The sequence below is a fragment of the Hyperolius riggenbachi genome, chromosome 3 (genome assembly GCF_040937935.1).
Source record: "Hyperolius riggenbachi isolate aHypRig1 chromosome 3, aHypRig1.pri, whole genome shotgun sequence".
In the NCBI taxonomy this organism is placed as follows: Eukaryota; Metazoa; Chordata; class Amphibia; order Anura; family Hyperoliidae; genus Hyperolius; species Hyperolius riggenbachi.
The window spans coordinates 221,146,822-221,163,664 of NC_090648.1; the positions used below are offsets into that span (position 1 = coordinate 221,146,822).

The window sequence follows — 16,843 nt, forward strand, 5'->3', positions numbered from 1 at the left end:
GGGCCAGTTGCTGACGAACCGGGTGGTGACTGAGGACAGCGAGGGAGAGATCAGGCCGGGGGGCGGGAGGAAGCCCCAGGTATGTATATTTCTTCTTTGTTTCCCCATCTCAGGTACACTTTAATCGTGCACACTTAAGGGTTTGCTCACACAACCGTCATGTGTGGATTTGGCAGTGTTTAATGGTTTGTGTGACCATAATTTGTGAAATTGACCTCAGTGCTTTCTAGTAAAGTAAAGGCTGCTTTAGCAGCAGAGGGGTCAATTCTATAACCATGCCTATAGTTCTTCCACCTGAGTTTTCAGCTATCATAGATCTGCTTTAAGGTGGCCACTAACAATACAGTTTGGCAAATGATAGTTTAAAAACGATTTGTATGGCTGGTCGTAAATTATCTCTTGGGACCACTAATGGATGAAAACATTTTTGTTAGTGATCCCAATTGATCAATTCTAATTGTTCATACAAATAATCGTTTGTAAACAATCGTATGGCAAATTGTATTGTATTAGCGGATACTTTTAGAGTAATTTTATGTATGAAGCGCTCAATACACAAAAGATTATTCACCCAAGTTTGTCCCATTTATTAATACATTTGCTGCTTTACAGTAAAATAGGACATAACCCTGTTTTTTTCATCTTAAAGGAGGCAGTAGCTCATGAACCAAATGTTTTGCTGTTCTCTGCTTTGCCATCTGGGTAACATGATCTCTCCACAAGAGCCTCCACACTGTTTTTGTTTTGTTTTTTTTGTTTTGTTTTGGTTTGGTTTTTTTTGTTTTGTTTGTTTTTCTTCTATAGAAATGAGTAATGCTTTTGTTTTATGTTGTATGTTTATTCTTTGCCTTGCAGATCTGTTTATTTCCATGAGGGAAGTTTGGCTGGATTCACACTTGTCTGTCAGTTTTTTCAAACCCATGCCCACATATCCTATCAACTTTTCTCTAAGGCAATATTTTTATACCTTTCCAATAAAACACGTTTACAGCTTCCACCAAGCAAGAAATTAGTTGCGACGTTTGATATCCCTTTTTTACCATCTTTAGTATCTTCTTTTTTTTTTTTTTAATGAAGTGCTGAAAAATTAAGTTTTAAATAAGGTGAAAAATGATCTCTTTAGAGAAATCTACCAACTTCCCATCACAGGATAACTGATAGCCCTAAAAATGAAAAATGTCAGCTTAGTATTTCCATTCATCTTACTAGAAATCAGTGAGAGGGAGACCTGAGCAGGAGGCTGAAATGACAAGTCCTCTTTGTTTTGTTTCATACAGCACTAGGCATTCTCTTATGAATATGTAGTGGGTGGACTTTGATTACTGGGTTGTTGTGGCAGGGACAAATGGGTATCAGTTTGTAGGAAGCTTCACATTACTTTATATAAATTGATAGGTCGGTGGCTGGATAGTGTACTCTATCTCGGCATTTCCTGTTCGATAAGCCCACACCTATTCAGTAAGGCGATCTTGGGCAAGACCCCCTAACACTGCTACTGCCTACTGAGTGCACCCTAGTGGTTGCAGCTCTGGATGCTTTGAGTCTGCCAGGAGAAAAGCACAATATAAATGTTCTGTGTTTGGTCTTGTCTTGTTTACTTTTATGTGGCTTTTGTGGGTTTGATTTTAAATAGAGGTAGTTTTAACAGAAGCTATGATCACTGAGCTCCACTATTTTTGGAGCTCAGTTAAACAGGTGTAGTTTTTCTTCCTCAGACCATTACCTCTCTAGTGTGTGTGTGTGTGTGTGTGTGTGTGTGTGTGTGTGTGTGTGTGTGTGTGTGTGTGTGTGTGTGTGTGTGTTCTCATAAAGGCATCTTTGTTACTCCTACACACACATTGTAGGAATGTTGTAGCACTGCTGATGTGCATGTAGCATGAAGACCAACCCAGGGTTTTCAGATAGAGCTCACATCTGGCTTGATTGTTTCATGCAGCAGCTAAACTGTATTTGGCGTAATATGAGGACTTTAGTAATGCAGTGCATTCAGATACCTATTTTATTCCATGCTGTAAACTCAAACCGCATCCAAAAACCTTTATCCTGTTGCAGCAGAGAGAGTGAGACACCAAGATAGATTGAGGAATATAATTTGGCAGGCACTCCTATTAATACGTACCTGCTTATCTAATAGGAAAAACTGCTACAGGTGTTAGGTAAGCAGCTCAGCTTTTCTATGAGTGTTTGGCTTACCTAATATTTCAGGTAAAAAGTATACTGCCTGCTCCATGCAATTGGGCGCCGTGATCAGTAGGCCTGTAATAGACGCTTGTGCTAATTAGCGTTAATCGTGAGCCCAAGCAGTGATTTGGGTGCCTGATATGGCTAGTTGCAATCATCTGCTACATAGTAATTAATGGCTGTAGACTATTGGCTACAACTATCTATCATGTAAGCACCAGAGTTTCAAGGTTAGTTTGGTACTTAATTTGTGGTAAGGGCTATGCATTGGTTGGTGGTAGTGGTGGGGGGTTTAGGCGTTTGTAGTGGAGGGTGCTGGGTACTGCCTAGCAAAAGATTGTTAATTTAAGTTACTGATATTTTAGTATTAGTGGCACCCGACACCCATCTAATGCAGAGGTGCCGCAATACGTACTCTGTTCCATGTTCCTAAATCTTCCTCAGCTGGCCTGACATTTTGTTTAAAAAATGCTTTGCGTCCTGTGTGTTTTTCATGTGCCAAGCCTGTTTAGGCATATGAAACCTTTAACCTTCGTGTGAGGTGAGAAAATAAAGATAAGAGAAATGCATTTCTTGACTATAAGGCTTGCCTTTTGAATGCATTTACAAAGGCTCCAATGCCCCGTTTTTGTTTTGTTTTGTTTTTCTTTTTTTAGCATGCGTCTTCTGATGTGGAGCGAATGATACTTGGAAATAAATGTGACATGAATGACAAAAGACAAGTATCACGGGAAAGAGGAGAAAAGGTAAGTGTCTCTTCATAAAATTGTTCTGTTTCCCCAGTCATCTCCCAGGACCGCATACAAAAGAAATGACTGCCTCCATCACTTGTGGAAACACAGTCTAGCAGCTTAAAGTGCTTTGACATAGTGCATTATCCTGCTGGAAGTAGCCATCAGAGGATGGGTACATGGTGGTCATGAAGGGATGGACATGGTCAGAAACAATGCTCAGGTAACCCGTGGCATTTAAACAATGCCCAATTGGCACTCAGGGCCCTTTTCCACTAGCGCGTTTGCGCTAGCTGAATTGCAAACCGCTAGCGATTTTAAAATCGCTAGGGTTTGCTAAATAACACAGGAATCGCGGTAGGTTATTTCCACTACCGCGATTCGTTTTTGCCTTAAACGCGATCGCACCGCGGAGCGATATTTGCCGCGATTTTGCTATGCACTACAGTGCATAGCAAAATCGTGAATGCAAGCGCCGGAACTTTCCTGCACTTTGCGATTCAGCAATTGCTAGCGTTCAGCGTGAACGCTAGTGATTGCTAGTGGAAAAGGGCCCTAAGGGGCCTAAAGTGTGCCAAGAAAACATCCCCCACACCATTACACCACCACCAGCCTGCACAGTGGTAAAAAGGCATGATGGATCAGTGTTCTCATTCGGCTTACGCCAAATTCTGACTCTATCGAGACTCATCAGACCAGGCTTTTTTCCATTTGTAGTGGAGATGAGTGGTACCCGGTGGGGTCTTCTGCTGTTGTAGCCCATCCGCCTCAAGGTTGTGTGTGTTGTGGCTTCACAAATGCTTTGCTGCATACCTCGGTTGTAACGAGTGGTTATTTCAGTCAACGTTGCTCTTCTCTCAGCTTGAATCAGTCGGCCCATTGTCCTCTGACCTCTAGCATCAACAATGCATTTTCGCCCACAGGACTGCCGCATACTGGATGGTTTTCCCTTTTCACACCATTCTTTTAAACCCTAGAAATGGTTGTGCATGAAAATCCCAGTAACTGAGCAGATTGTGAAATACTTAGACCGGCCCATCTGGCACCAACAACTATGCCACACTCAAATTTGCTTAAATCTCCTTTCTTTCTCATTCTGACATTTAGTTTGGAGTTCAGGAGATTGTCTTGACAAGGACCACACCCCTAAATGCATTGAAGCAACTGCCATGTGATTGGTTGATTAGATAATTACATTAATGAGAAATTAAACAGGTGTTCCTAATAATCATTTAGATGAGTGTGTATTGTGCATTTCTACTAGCTTGTGGTGATTAATTTCTGTGAAAGCATTTGGATGAACATTTTCATGGGAGTGTGCAAAGGGTTAACGGACTTTGCTATTTTGTAAGCCACACCCTCTCTTATAACTTAACTTGTTCCAACTTGAGGCAATGTGTCTGAATGTGTGTGTTTTTTCTTGTAAGTAGGGTGAAATGACAAAACATGTCCTGATTTTTTTTTTATTACTCTTTTTTTCCAGCTTGCTATAGATTATGGGATCAAATTCCTTGAGACCAGTGCAAAATCTAGCATCAACGTAGAAGAGGTAAGCACTTGGCAAATGTATTTATGCAGCCCTAGTACAATCAGCAGAGAAAGTGTTGTGCGGATGACACATAAAATTGCATAAAATGGGAAATTACTTGGTGCGTACGCAGAGCATAGCAATCTTCTATGTCCGGGGTTCTTCTGCCCCAGAGAGGCCTCATCTCTCAAACCATGGAGACACCCAAACCCAACTGCTGATGAATTTCAAGCCCAACTCTAGGAATTCTCTTGAAAATTGACACACTAAAGAATTGCTGTTGCAGTTTACCTTTTAACAAAAAAAAATGAAGTTGTGTTATGGGTGGAGAAACCTAACCTTTCGCAAACCCACCTAAAGCTCACAGCTTTTCGAATAACCTACCAATGGCATAATATAGTCTCTTTGTTTACTATAAGGAAAGCAGAGTTGCTCATCTCTAGTTGTGCTTTGAGCCTCTGTCATCACTACCTGCTGCCTTAATGTCAAGTTAGACACGTACCTCAAAGGGACCAATCTGGATCCTCCAGAGGCTTCTCCAATCCTTCTTGAGCTCATCACTGGTCGTCGGGACCCTCTTGTTTGTGTCCATGCTCCCGTCTGCGCAAGCGCACTGATGGCCCGCGCCTGTGCAATAGCAGAGAGTCACTCATGCATGAAAGCATGCATGCACAGGCATGGGTCATCTTATACCTGTCGCAAATGCCAGGAACCTTAAAGTGGACTTGAACTCCTGCACAGGACAGAAGGAAAGCATCGAGAAATGCACATTGTATGTATTTAGAGAGTTTAGCCTCTAATTCTCCCTTATCACTGACTAATCGCAAGTTTTAATTTGATCTCAGCTGAGTCAGCTGGCTGCCACAGCAGAGCAGCTAATTTGTAAACAAAGGATGTTAACAATATAGCTGCCTCCATGAAAGTAGGAAGTAGACACAATGCAGATTTTTTTTTTTTTTTTTTGCAGCATTTGTATCAGCTGTAACAAAGAAATGTTTTTCTTTAAAGGTTAGTATGTTGTTGCTTATCTTTTAGAGCAGAGAGGAAGTTCTGAGTTCAGCTCTGCTTTAAAGGAAACCGGAGATCTCAATAATAAAAGTTAATAGAAGTATTCTGCCACCTTTAGGTCGTTGGCACCCTCACCGTCTCCTGGGAAGCTCCAGTCCTCCGCTAGCTGGCCCGGTCTCTTTGTCCATTCGCCAGCAGCCCTGCTGTACTGCGCATGCACGATACATGCCGACTGGGGCGACTAGAGGAAGATACTGGGTCAGCCAGCAGAGAATCTTAGGTGTCCAGGGAGGATGGTGAGGGAGCCAACAGCCTAAAGGGGGGGTGAAAGAAGCCCCAGGTAAGTATTAAATGCTTTTATTTTTATCCTTGTTTAAGGTTTCTGACAATCGCTAGAGGTACGTGACGGCCAGTGCAGTAGCACAGAGCCACTTGTGCAGAATCTGTCTGCAGTATTCATGCATATGTACTTTTTATAGGACTACCTGAAGTGAAAATGGATAAGATGAACAATTGTATCTGTAGTCCTAATCCTAAATATGACTTTCCTAGAATCCTATAGTCCTATTTTGTATTCAAAAGTTTAAAAACCTAAAGCAAGCCTTTTTGCCGACGACCTCCTCCTAACACTTACCTCACCGCACACCTCAATCCCAAACCTAATCGACCTGGTAACGAAATTTGGCTCTATATCAGGACTATGTCTCAACGTAGCTAAAACAGAGGTCTTATTTGCTAATGTTCCCCGACACCAGGCAGACCATCTAACTTCCTCCCTAGGACTTACATTGCAACATAGATACGTCACATATCTGGGAATTAAGATCTCGACTAACCCAGCAGACCTCTATGACTTAAATTATAAACCTATGATATCTCAATTACAATGAGACATGCAAAAATGGCATTTTCCAGCTATGTCATGGACAGGTGGGGTCCAAGCCGTGCGTATGAACATTCTTCCTCGAATCTTATACTTGTTTCGCACACTACCGATAATGGTTACGCAAAAACGCCTCAAGGACCTTCAGGAGGACATTTTTAAATTTATAAATAATAATTAAAAAAGCCGTATAGATCGCAAAACAATGTTCCTAAATAGAGCACCCATGCCATAAATAGAATCCATGCCATGCACTGATGAGGATCAAACAATCCGAAACAGTCTGTATGCATGTTGGATTATTATGGCTCTGTACAAATTAACAAGCTGACACATCATTGCATTCCAGCGGTTCTGGAGGTGTGTTTAGCTTCTAAGGGTACAATGGTTAATTTGCATATATTCAGCAGTGTTGCTCTGGGAGACATCTCAAGCTCACTCCAACCTGAATTATCGCAAATTCTTTCTGTTTTAGGAAAGCAAACTTTTGTTTTTCCTAAATAGAACCAGAGGAGGAATGGGAGTTCCAAATCTAATATCATATTATAGAGCTGCCCAAATGGCTCAAATACATTCAAAATTCAATCCTCCACTATGGGCACAGTTAGAAACGGACCTGCTCCAACGCTTTACCCTCCCAGCACACCAATGGTCCACATATCCAACTCCTACACTGGTGAAACTCCACTCTCCACTATCAGCCCACTCTCTCTCCATATGGAGATCATTTAGATTCAGAAAAAAACTACAAACAAAAGTATCAACACTTCTTCCACTCTATGGTAATCCCATGTTTACCCCAGGCCTTGACCCGCACTCCTTCAGATGGTGGAAATCTAAGGAAATTACACATCTCAAACACCTGCTGGTAAATGACAGAATCCCAACTTGGGATCAATTCAAAACTAAAACAGACTTCCCGCCATCTGAATATTTTGTAGCAATGCAAATCTATCACTTCCTCGCCACCCTAGGCCCAAAAAACTCTCCCCTCCCACAGCAAACTCCTTATGAAGCCTGGTGTGATCTTAGACCCCTAGAAGGCGACCTCATCTCGCTACTGTATTCTCTACTCTCTCAACCTAAGTAAGCTCAGAGCTATGCTAGCCTGGGAGTCAGAACTGGGAATCACGTTTACTCCAGAAAGGTGGTCCAAATGTTGTACTACTCTCACCAAGGGTAGCACATACTACTCCCATATCGAAACTAATTACAAAATCCTCCACCATGCTTACATTACCCCCCTAAAAATACACAACATTGACTCAACCAAAAGTAACTTTTATGTTTTAGAAACTGTGGGAGAGTGGGCGATATGTCCCATATATGGTGGTTCTGTCCAGTGGTACAAACTTATTGGACGAAAGTTACTACACTCATAAACACAACACTGGGAACTGCCTTAGGGCCAGACCCAGGGATCCTTCTACTTGGAGATAAGCCCCCTAAATGGAAGCACCCTTCTCACCGGTTAGCACAGCATATCGCAAAAGCTGCTAGATCCCACATTGCAAGACATTGGATGCAGCAAACGCTCTCCATTCAACTAACCGACAACATTATATTAGACATAATGGTCTCCGAAAGGATTCTTGCAATCATTAATGACGCCTTTGATGCTTTCATTAAAACATGGCAGCCCTGGTTAAATGCCTCATACCTTATTGGTCTTCGCTCCTGTGTCTTCTCTCTCTGATCCTCCTACTGGCGCCGGGCTCAATGTATGGATTTGATTACACTTCTTAATATTGTAACCCTGCTTTTTATATTTGATATTTGCATACCTGTTTTCTGTTATGGTTCTGTTGAACATGTACTTTTATAATTACTCTAAGCCCAGTCCCAAAGTGGACATTTTCACAATTGCTGTTATGATTACCTGTTTTGGTTATACCAATAAAACCTTTTGAAACTAAAAGTTTAAAAACCTACATTTTAGAGTTTAACACTTCGTTTAAATTAGTATTGGGACTAAATAAACACATTTATCTCATCCTGTTGCATGTCACTTCAGGCAGCCGTTAAATGGCTTGAAAGGATTTGGTAATTTATGCCTTAAAAAATGTTTTAGTCTCAATGATATAAATGTATATATTTTCCCCCCTCTTTTAGGCGTTTTTCACTCTTGGCCGCGACATTATGACAAAACTTAACAGAAAAATGGTACGTATGCTTGAATGTCCATTTTAGTCTATGGCCAATTTAGGGGGAAGCTCTATTTTTGGGGTATGTGGAAGGACATCTGAGTGCCCAGAGGAAATGCATGCAGACACTGGGAGAACATGCAAACCCTGTGTAGATAGCACCCTGCCTGGAATTAGAACCAGGGACCCAACGCTATTTTTTTTTCTTTTTCTTCTATTATTTGCTTTCTACTCTTTTGAAACTCCTTCCCTAACCTGTCAGCACTTGACAACCCCTCACATCTTTAAAGCAAACACGAAGTGAGGGTGATGTGGAGGGGAAGGGGGTGGAAGCTCATCCTGCTGTTGTACTTACCTCAGTAGTTGGAAACCTCTGGATGGTCCAGAGGCTTCCTGATTCCTCATAGAATTCACCATTCCAGCACAGGGTCCCTGTCTTAGAGCATAAAAGGATTATTTGTAGCTGATGAAGATGCATTTTATATTGTACCCTATTCTTGAATATATATATTTTTGTACAACCATATACACACACGCATGCACGAAAACATGTATGTACAGAACTCATTCTCATGGAGTACTTTATTAGAATGTACTGTTATAATTGCAATAGCCTTGAATATTTCTCTTAAAGCTAATGGGAATCCCGTTGTAAATAAAAAAAAAAAAGTCAGGTACTCACCTAAGTAGAGGGAAGGCTCTGTCCTAATGCCAGCGGCCTGTCTTCAGGAGCACTCGGGCTCCAAAAGCATTTCCGAAGCCTCCCTTCGGCTGGGAGACAGCGGTACTTGACCGAAAAGGTCAAATACCGGTACGGGGGAGCCAGGACAACAGCGGGGACCGGGAGAGGAGGACGCTCTATGGGACCCAGAGCCTCCCTTTCCTTAGGTGATTATCTGCCTTTTTAAAAAAAACAAACAAACAAACAAAAAAAAAACAGGTTCCCATTCACTTTAAGTCCACCAAATGTTTGTTACAATCCTCTCTGATTCTAGTCCAAGTTGACATGAATATGTTACTGTACAGACCAGTTTCTGCAGATTTGTCAGCTGCTCAGGCAAGCTGCAAATCTCTGGGCTCTCATAGGGCAGGTTGGGTCTCCAAATTCATGCTGATGAGGCCAGTTTCTGACTCTACCTTCTGTGCAGCACAGCACAAATCAAACTCCATAAGCTCAAGCAAAGTTTTTCAAAGTTTTGTAAGCCTATTTCCATTGCAGCATCATCCTTTTGTTTTTGGCTAATAGACCTGGAACCTGCCATGGTTCAGCATGTATTCTGGGATGCATTTCTGCTCACCACAGCTGTAAAGCGTAGTTATCCATAGCCTTTCTATCAGCTCAAACTATTGCCATTATGCCTGGTACACACCATACAATTTTCCCTTCAGATCGACAGGAAATTTCCCATTCATTTGATCATTTCCAGCATGTTTGATCTGCTTCCGATCGAGAGGACCAATTTTGTGCAATATTGATCTGAAAATTGATCTCTTTCTCAATCGGAAGCAGATTGGACATGCTGTAAAATATCAAACAATGGAATTTTCCTGGTGAATATGACAGGAATATTGCATGGTGTGTACCAGACCTTATCTTCTGATTCTCCTCTAAGCCCAATAATCAGCAAAGAGCTTTTCACTGAAGAACTGCTGCTTACTGTCTTTACCATTCTGAGTAAACTCTAAAGCAGGGATCCTCAAACTTTTTTTAGTCAAGGGCCGGGTCAACATACTTTAGACTGCTGGGGGGGAGGGGGGGGGGGGCGGAACATACATTAAATGATGTAGATAAACATTACATTGAACCTAGGTGTAAACAGCACCTGGTGTAAACATCACCTGAAACACAATCCCCCACACGCAAAGCAATCGGTGTTCAAAATACATATTTTCAAAAGCCCCCCCAAAACAACTCTTTTTCCCCAATAATTGCAAAGACTGCAAATTATTCACCCCTACACATGCGTGCGCACACGCTACTTTTATATTACCTCTAACCACCCAACCCCCACCACCACTTCCACAATGTTTTTACGCACCAGACAGTGAAGCATACCCAGGTGACAACCTGCCATACAGTTTGACAGCAGTGCCACCTAATGTGGAATTCGATTGGAAGCCAGCCTTGTTGGCTTCCATGTGGAAACGTGATGCCAGCACTGCTGCCGCATCTATAATGCATTTTGTGTAAGGAGGGCCGGTAAAAAAGCCTCAGGGGGCCGCATTCGGCCCCGTGGGCCTTAGTTTGAGGATCACTGCTTTAGAGACTCCTAGGAAACCAGCAATTACAGCAGTGCTCAAACCAGCTTGTCTAAACACACACCATGGTCAAAACCATGGGGATCCCATTTTCCCTGTTCTGGTATTTGATGTGAACATAAACTGAATTTCTCAAAAATACATAAACTGTGCTTTTTTCTGAGAGAGTGTGTCCACCTGCTTGTATTAGGCATAGAATCAGGAAGTATTGAAGTCATTGTAATCCTGTTTTTTTTTTTTTTTTTTTTTTTAATGTCTTCCAGAATGAAAGCAGCTCTCCTGGGGGAGGAGGTCCTGTAAAAATTACCGAGAAGTCCTCAAAGAAAAGCAGTTTCTTTCGTTGTGTGTTACTTTGATGAACTGTAGCATGCAAAGGAAAGGAGATGGACTGTGGCACACCTGACCAGATGGCTTCTTGCCAGGCACAGGTGCTGCAAAGGCCTCTGTGGGGGAAGAATATGCAGTTTGCTGAAAGCACCAGATATGAGACAGTTGCCAACATGGATTTCTGGAGTGGAAGGTTGTTGTGGGAAGCCTTTTCATACTTAGAAAGAAAACACAGGAACAGACGAGTGGAAATATATATATTTTTTCCTCCAGCCACTTTTATTTCCTCTTTTCATTTAGTTTTTGAAGGAAGTTTTTTAACCCTTCTCAGAGTGCACCATTGTATTTTCTTCTATTTTCCATAGCCAGCATGGTTAATCAGTTGTTTTTATACGTTTGTAGATAAACCTTCATGGTCTGCCATGCCATCAGGTTTTATTTTACTTTTCGGAGAATTTTATGACTGGAAGATGGAAGGTGGCCTTATTTCCTCAGCAGTCCTCTTTACTTTAAGACCTGCTATTCCTGTTTCCGTCCTGTGGACTTTGTTATGCATTGGAGAAAATCAGTACATGCAAGGATACAATATGGGGTCCTTTGTTTAAACAGAAATCAGTCTGCAGTGTAGATCATACAGGGGTCATCAGACTCCACATGCACACATGAAATTTAGCCATATTCAAGTTATTCTGATGCAAATAGATAAAAAAAATACAATATGCTCTATTAAACAGGCAATGTATAGTTGGTTTAAATGTGACACCGTTTAGACCACACATCGTAGCCCTGAGAGGGAGACCGTGTAGAACCACTTCCATTTACAGCGACTACTAGGTGACACGACATCTTCCATATTGCTTTCTCAGCTATGTAGGTTATTGTAATCCCACTCTATGAAGAAACATGCAAACATACCTTCCCAGACCATAGAGTAGTCTCAATGTCCATTATCTGCCACTGGCTTCAATGCGAATGCTGTCACAATGCGTCTTATATTTGTCTACCTACGAGTGAGTGATGTATGTGCTGTATATATTCTTTGGGCAGAAAGATTGTATGTGAGCGTTAATAAGCACAAGGTTTTTTTTGTTTTTGTCCCCCATCATCTGAACTTTCATTAGAAATACAAGCCTTGGTTTTTCTTGAGTTTTTTTTCTTTGGAGATGTTTTCACAGCTTATCATTAATATACCTTTATTCACCCCAGCAAGGACTCCAAAGTACTTTAAACAAGTTGTCCCAAATGTCCTTATGTTTGCTGTTTTTATTCCCTACTTTTCAGTAGTAGGTTTTCACTTGCTAGTAGCTGAAACACATTTCATAGATAAGATGATACAACATCTGTAAAAATATAAAAAAAACTCAGGAGAATTGTATTGTATTCTGCAGTCAGCAGATCCTGCCACTGCATACAACACGACCTCATGCAAGGCTAGCTATTTCTGCATATTTGGCTATTAAAAATGTTTTGGCAAACATCACTAATGCAGCTCCTAATTTCTGGTATTGGATGTAACTGTCAGTGATCATGTGACTATTTTATGATTACCAAGTTGTCTGAATCAGGTTCAAACATAGTTTTCTGGAGGGACACAGTAAGGGTGTTGACATGGACATTTCATTGTCACATTGTGCAAAATATTTCAGATTGGGGAATGATGTATTGTTTATCATCAGACAGCTGAAACTTCATTTAGAATTGTGGCTGTGTACCCAAAAGGCAGCAAACATGTACTTGGCTATCCCTGAAGCGCTATTTTAGGGCTTTGGCTTGTCAGAGGTCCAACCCAGATTCAGTGAGGAGGGAGCATAGTTCTAAATCTCTGGAATAGTAATTGGAGTTTTTGTTGAGAGGAGTTTTTTTTGGGGGGGGTTTTTTTTTTTTTTAGGACAAAATTGTGCCTCCTGTTTTATGATTGTGCATATACACGGAGACACGCGATTATAAGGGATTTGCTCACTGACTTATCTATGTGTGCTTTATTTAAGGTGTTTTTGTAAGTTAGCCTGTCTTAAAGCAAACCTGAAGTGAAAATATACTTTAGATAATTATAGGCGTATGATTTAATGGTAAATACAACTTTTCCGGAGCTTCATATTCTTATTTTCAAGTTTTTAAAGGGGAACTGAAGTAAGAGGAATCAATACCAGTTGCCTGGCAGCCCTGCTGGTCTATTTCTCTGCAGTAGTATCTGAATAACACCAGAAACATGCATGCAGCTAATCTTGTCAGATCTGACTTTAAAGTCTGAAACGCCTGATCTGCTGCATGCTTGTTCAGGGGCTATGGCTAATAGTATTATAGGCAGAGAATCAGCAGGGCTGCCTGGAAACTGGTATTGCTTAAAAGGAAATAAACATGGCAGCCTCCATATACCTCTCTCTTCAGTTCCCCTTTAAGGTTGAGTTTATAAGTCTGAAGAGTAAACAGTAATAACCTTTTTATCACTATCCTACTATCAAGAGTGTTTGTTGTTCCAGACACAAGTGCTTTTGCTTCCAGTTACTTTTCAGAAGAGTTGCTGCTGCAGTTGGACTTCTAACTGCTCAGATAAAACACTGGTTTATAAACCCATGCTATGAAAAAAAAATCAACGCTGAACAAGGGCGAGTTTTAAGTAGGATTGGTAGTATATGTACGTATTTCTTATGTCACTTCAGGTACACTTTAAACAGGAAATCCCACTGGTCCTTAAATGTCTTTCTTTCATACACACTGCCATGTGCACTGTTTAGGAGAGAAACCCAAGAATCTGTTTCTCAAGTTGAGGCCATCATGCACTTGAATTGCTTATATCAAAGTGCGTTGTCTGCAGTGCAAATTATAATCCATTATATTGAAAGCATCCTCATAATTTCTAGTAAACCCCTTGTAAACAGAACTGCCAAGACTGCAAGGTATTTGATGTAGTGTGAAGTATGTTGTTTCAGCTATCAAAGTGAGTTTTAAAAGTCACCCTTCTGTGGCCAAAGAAAGAATAAAGGCACTGTAGTAAATGAAAACAGAGTTTTTATTGCAAACATGGCATGCCTTTGATCCGCTGTTTCAGACGGGGCCTACACTAGTCTTCTTTTCTCTAAATATGAGGGTGAGACTGCTGGTTCATCTGGGCAACTTCATCATTGTGTTCATATGTTTCTCCTTTTCTTACCCTTCACATATTATTAGAGCTGTTCAGTGAGATGCTAATCATTTTCAGTTGATGCAAATTTATACTGCTTTGAACTACACCAGATGATCAGCTACTGCATTTGATTTAAGTCCAATTACATGCTGCCTGACATTAACACTAAATTTTCATCAGCAAAAAAAAAAATTAGCATCTCATAGAAAATCTATAGTCCTTGTCTTGTATTCGGGACAATTAGTTGACTGTAGAGCGTTTCTACCCTTATTTTTGTAGTGGAAACATTGTGGTGCCTGATTGAGAATACGATGCCCAACTTATGTTTGATACTCCTATTTTTTTCATTGTCTTGTGCTTTTATTTTCACTCAATATATTATTAAAAATCAATGCATTTTCAAAATGTATAACAGTCATACAGGTCTCACTCCTCATTGGTCTCTGTGTTACCTTAAAGAAACCTCACAAGCTAGCATGACTCTGGTTGGGCAGTAAAGCCCGTCTTAACTCGTGTTGGCCACTTTTTTTCTTATTTGTGTACAAGGCAGTGTGTTCTATCGAGAGACTCTTTTACAGAACTAAGTGGCAGTTCAAGGGCTTTACAGTAAAGCCAGATAAATGTATTCTTTCACAAAGGGAAAAATGTTCAAACCAAATGATTGTATGAACTACCCCCGAACTGCTTATCCATCCTGGCCTATTTTTTTCTTTGCTGTGACCCTGAGCCTAGGTACCACTGTTCATGGTCAGGACCTCAAGAGTTTATGAGAATGCAAATTCCCTAGCTTGTATGCAGGCCTTCCAGCTTCTGTGCCTGTAACTGCTGACCCAAGACAAACATGTATTCACTGTGAAGGCCCATACCCACTAATCGATTGTTCCATTCGGTTGTGCACGGTAAACGCCATTTCCGATTAAATTGTGGAGGCTCATTTTGATCCTCATTAACTTTCATGGATTTTGCTGCAAACGTGTAAACGATCGTGTAACGTTTCCATGGCTGTTTTTGACACCGTAAACGACGCAAATTTGGCCAGCTGGATTGGAGAATGATTTTTAGTTGCTGGAGATCCCCGATCCATCTGGCCGGGATCTACTGGTGAGTACTTAGCTCAACTCCGGTGGCTGTGTACTAGTTCTGAATGAGAACACTTGGGAAGTATTGAGGCCAGATGATTAATATTTTCAGGAGGATAGCAATGACCTCCTCCTATTTCTGTCATGACAAGTCTACACTAAAGGTGTTTACCTGGGCGTGAGATATATATATATATATATATATATCTCAGTGTCTCTACAGGAGGGAAGATGAAAGCAATTATTTATCCCTGATGCTGCATGTGACAATCACTGATGATCTTTTGGGGAACACACAGGTCTTCCTTTTTCTGATGCTATATGTTTGCCTGATGGGTGTGTGTGTGTGTGTATATATCAATATATGCTGTTTTCTCGCACTTTGATAAAGGGGGGGCACTCGTGTCCTCAGAAATGCTCATCAGTGGTGGTCATGTGCAGCCAGAGAGAAAGATAACTGCACTTTTTCACCTACTCCAAGCATACTGACCCTTCGTCCAATACTTGGACAATGATATTGAGATTGACCATAACTGTTTTTACATAGATTCTATGTGGAGTTTTTTTCATGTTTTGGATATCTGATATAAGCAAACTTTCCCCCGATATCGTACCTCACAGGTTTATGGCAATAGTGAAGCCACTAAATTATGACAATATGTCTAGGCTGACTGTGGTGCAGAATAACAAGATATGGATTTAGACTTTTTCACCCTAATGTCTTGGGAAACCAAAAATGTTAAGCTATTTCTTGGGTCCTGATCACAGGCTGTGTACCATTGGTCTATATTGCACTGGTAAATAGCTTTTTTGTGAGTCGGTGTGTTTTGAAATGTTGCTTTCTCTGTTGAGTGCGTGAGATACTTGCGTGCTTTCTATGCCCTGAAACCTACAAAGCCTGGCTCTGAACTTTTCTGCAATTTCCATCCCTTCTGCTATTCCTCTCCCCATCGTACTTGAGCTTGTTGTGACTGGCACTAATGAGGTCAGTCTCTGATGTGAATCTGAAGCTGCTGATTGTGTCTTAATTTTATTTTGCACGTTTTCTTAGTGAAGAAAAAAAAACATGGCTTGAATGTTAATTTTCTGATTTAACTGCCCCAGAGCTTGTATTTTTAGACAGAATTTTTTTCTCTGTTATTCATTCTGCATTTTTCAGTATTTAAAAAAAATGTATTTCTTAATTTATCAACTTTTTAACTTTGGAATTGTGTTACTGTTTTTCATTCTTTAAAGGAGCACACTTGTTTCTGCCATTGTGTCAGCGCACATCTCTGTAATGTGCCATTATTATACCTGTACAATAAAGTTTTACTAATAAAATCCTAACTTTGTTCACACCATTTATCAGTTTGTATGGATTGAGTAGCTGCAGCTGTTTGCATGCTTGATTGCTATGTTATAAAAAAAAAATGTGCTTTACTATGCAACAAAGACTAATGCGGTTTATTTCACTTGCGCTGATTCAGTCTCTTAATTGTTCAGATTCTTCATCTATTTACATCTGTGTATGACCACCATACAATGTCCGATGCAGTCAGCAACCCAGACCTATAGTTCCTTACATGCTTGTGGAGCA

At 40.8% G+C, this 16,843-nt stretch overlaps 1 protein-coding gene across 1 annotated transcript in view; it reads left to right on the top strand.

The window, feature by feature from the left end:
• RAB8B (RAB8B, member RAS oncogene family) overlaps window positions 1-16,593 on the top strand; it is a 42,766-nt gene extending 26,173 nt beyond the window's left edge. Inside the window, exons 5-8 of the mRNA XM_068275783.1 lie at window positions 2,838-2,927; window positions 4,396-4,461; window positions 8,444-8,494; window positions 10,998-16,593. Of these exons, the coding sequence (XP_068131884.1) occupies window positions 2,838-2,927; window positions 4,396-4,461; window positions 8,444-8,494; window positions 10,998-11,090 (300 nt within the window). The 3' untranslated portion in view covers window positions 11,091-16,593. The remainder of the gene's footprint in view (window positions 1-2,837; window positions 2,928-4,395; window positions 4,462-8,443; window positions 8,495-10,997) is intronic.
• Window positions 16,594-16,843: the final 250 nt, after the last annotated feature.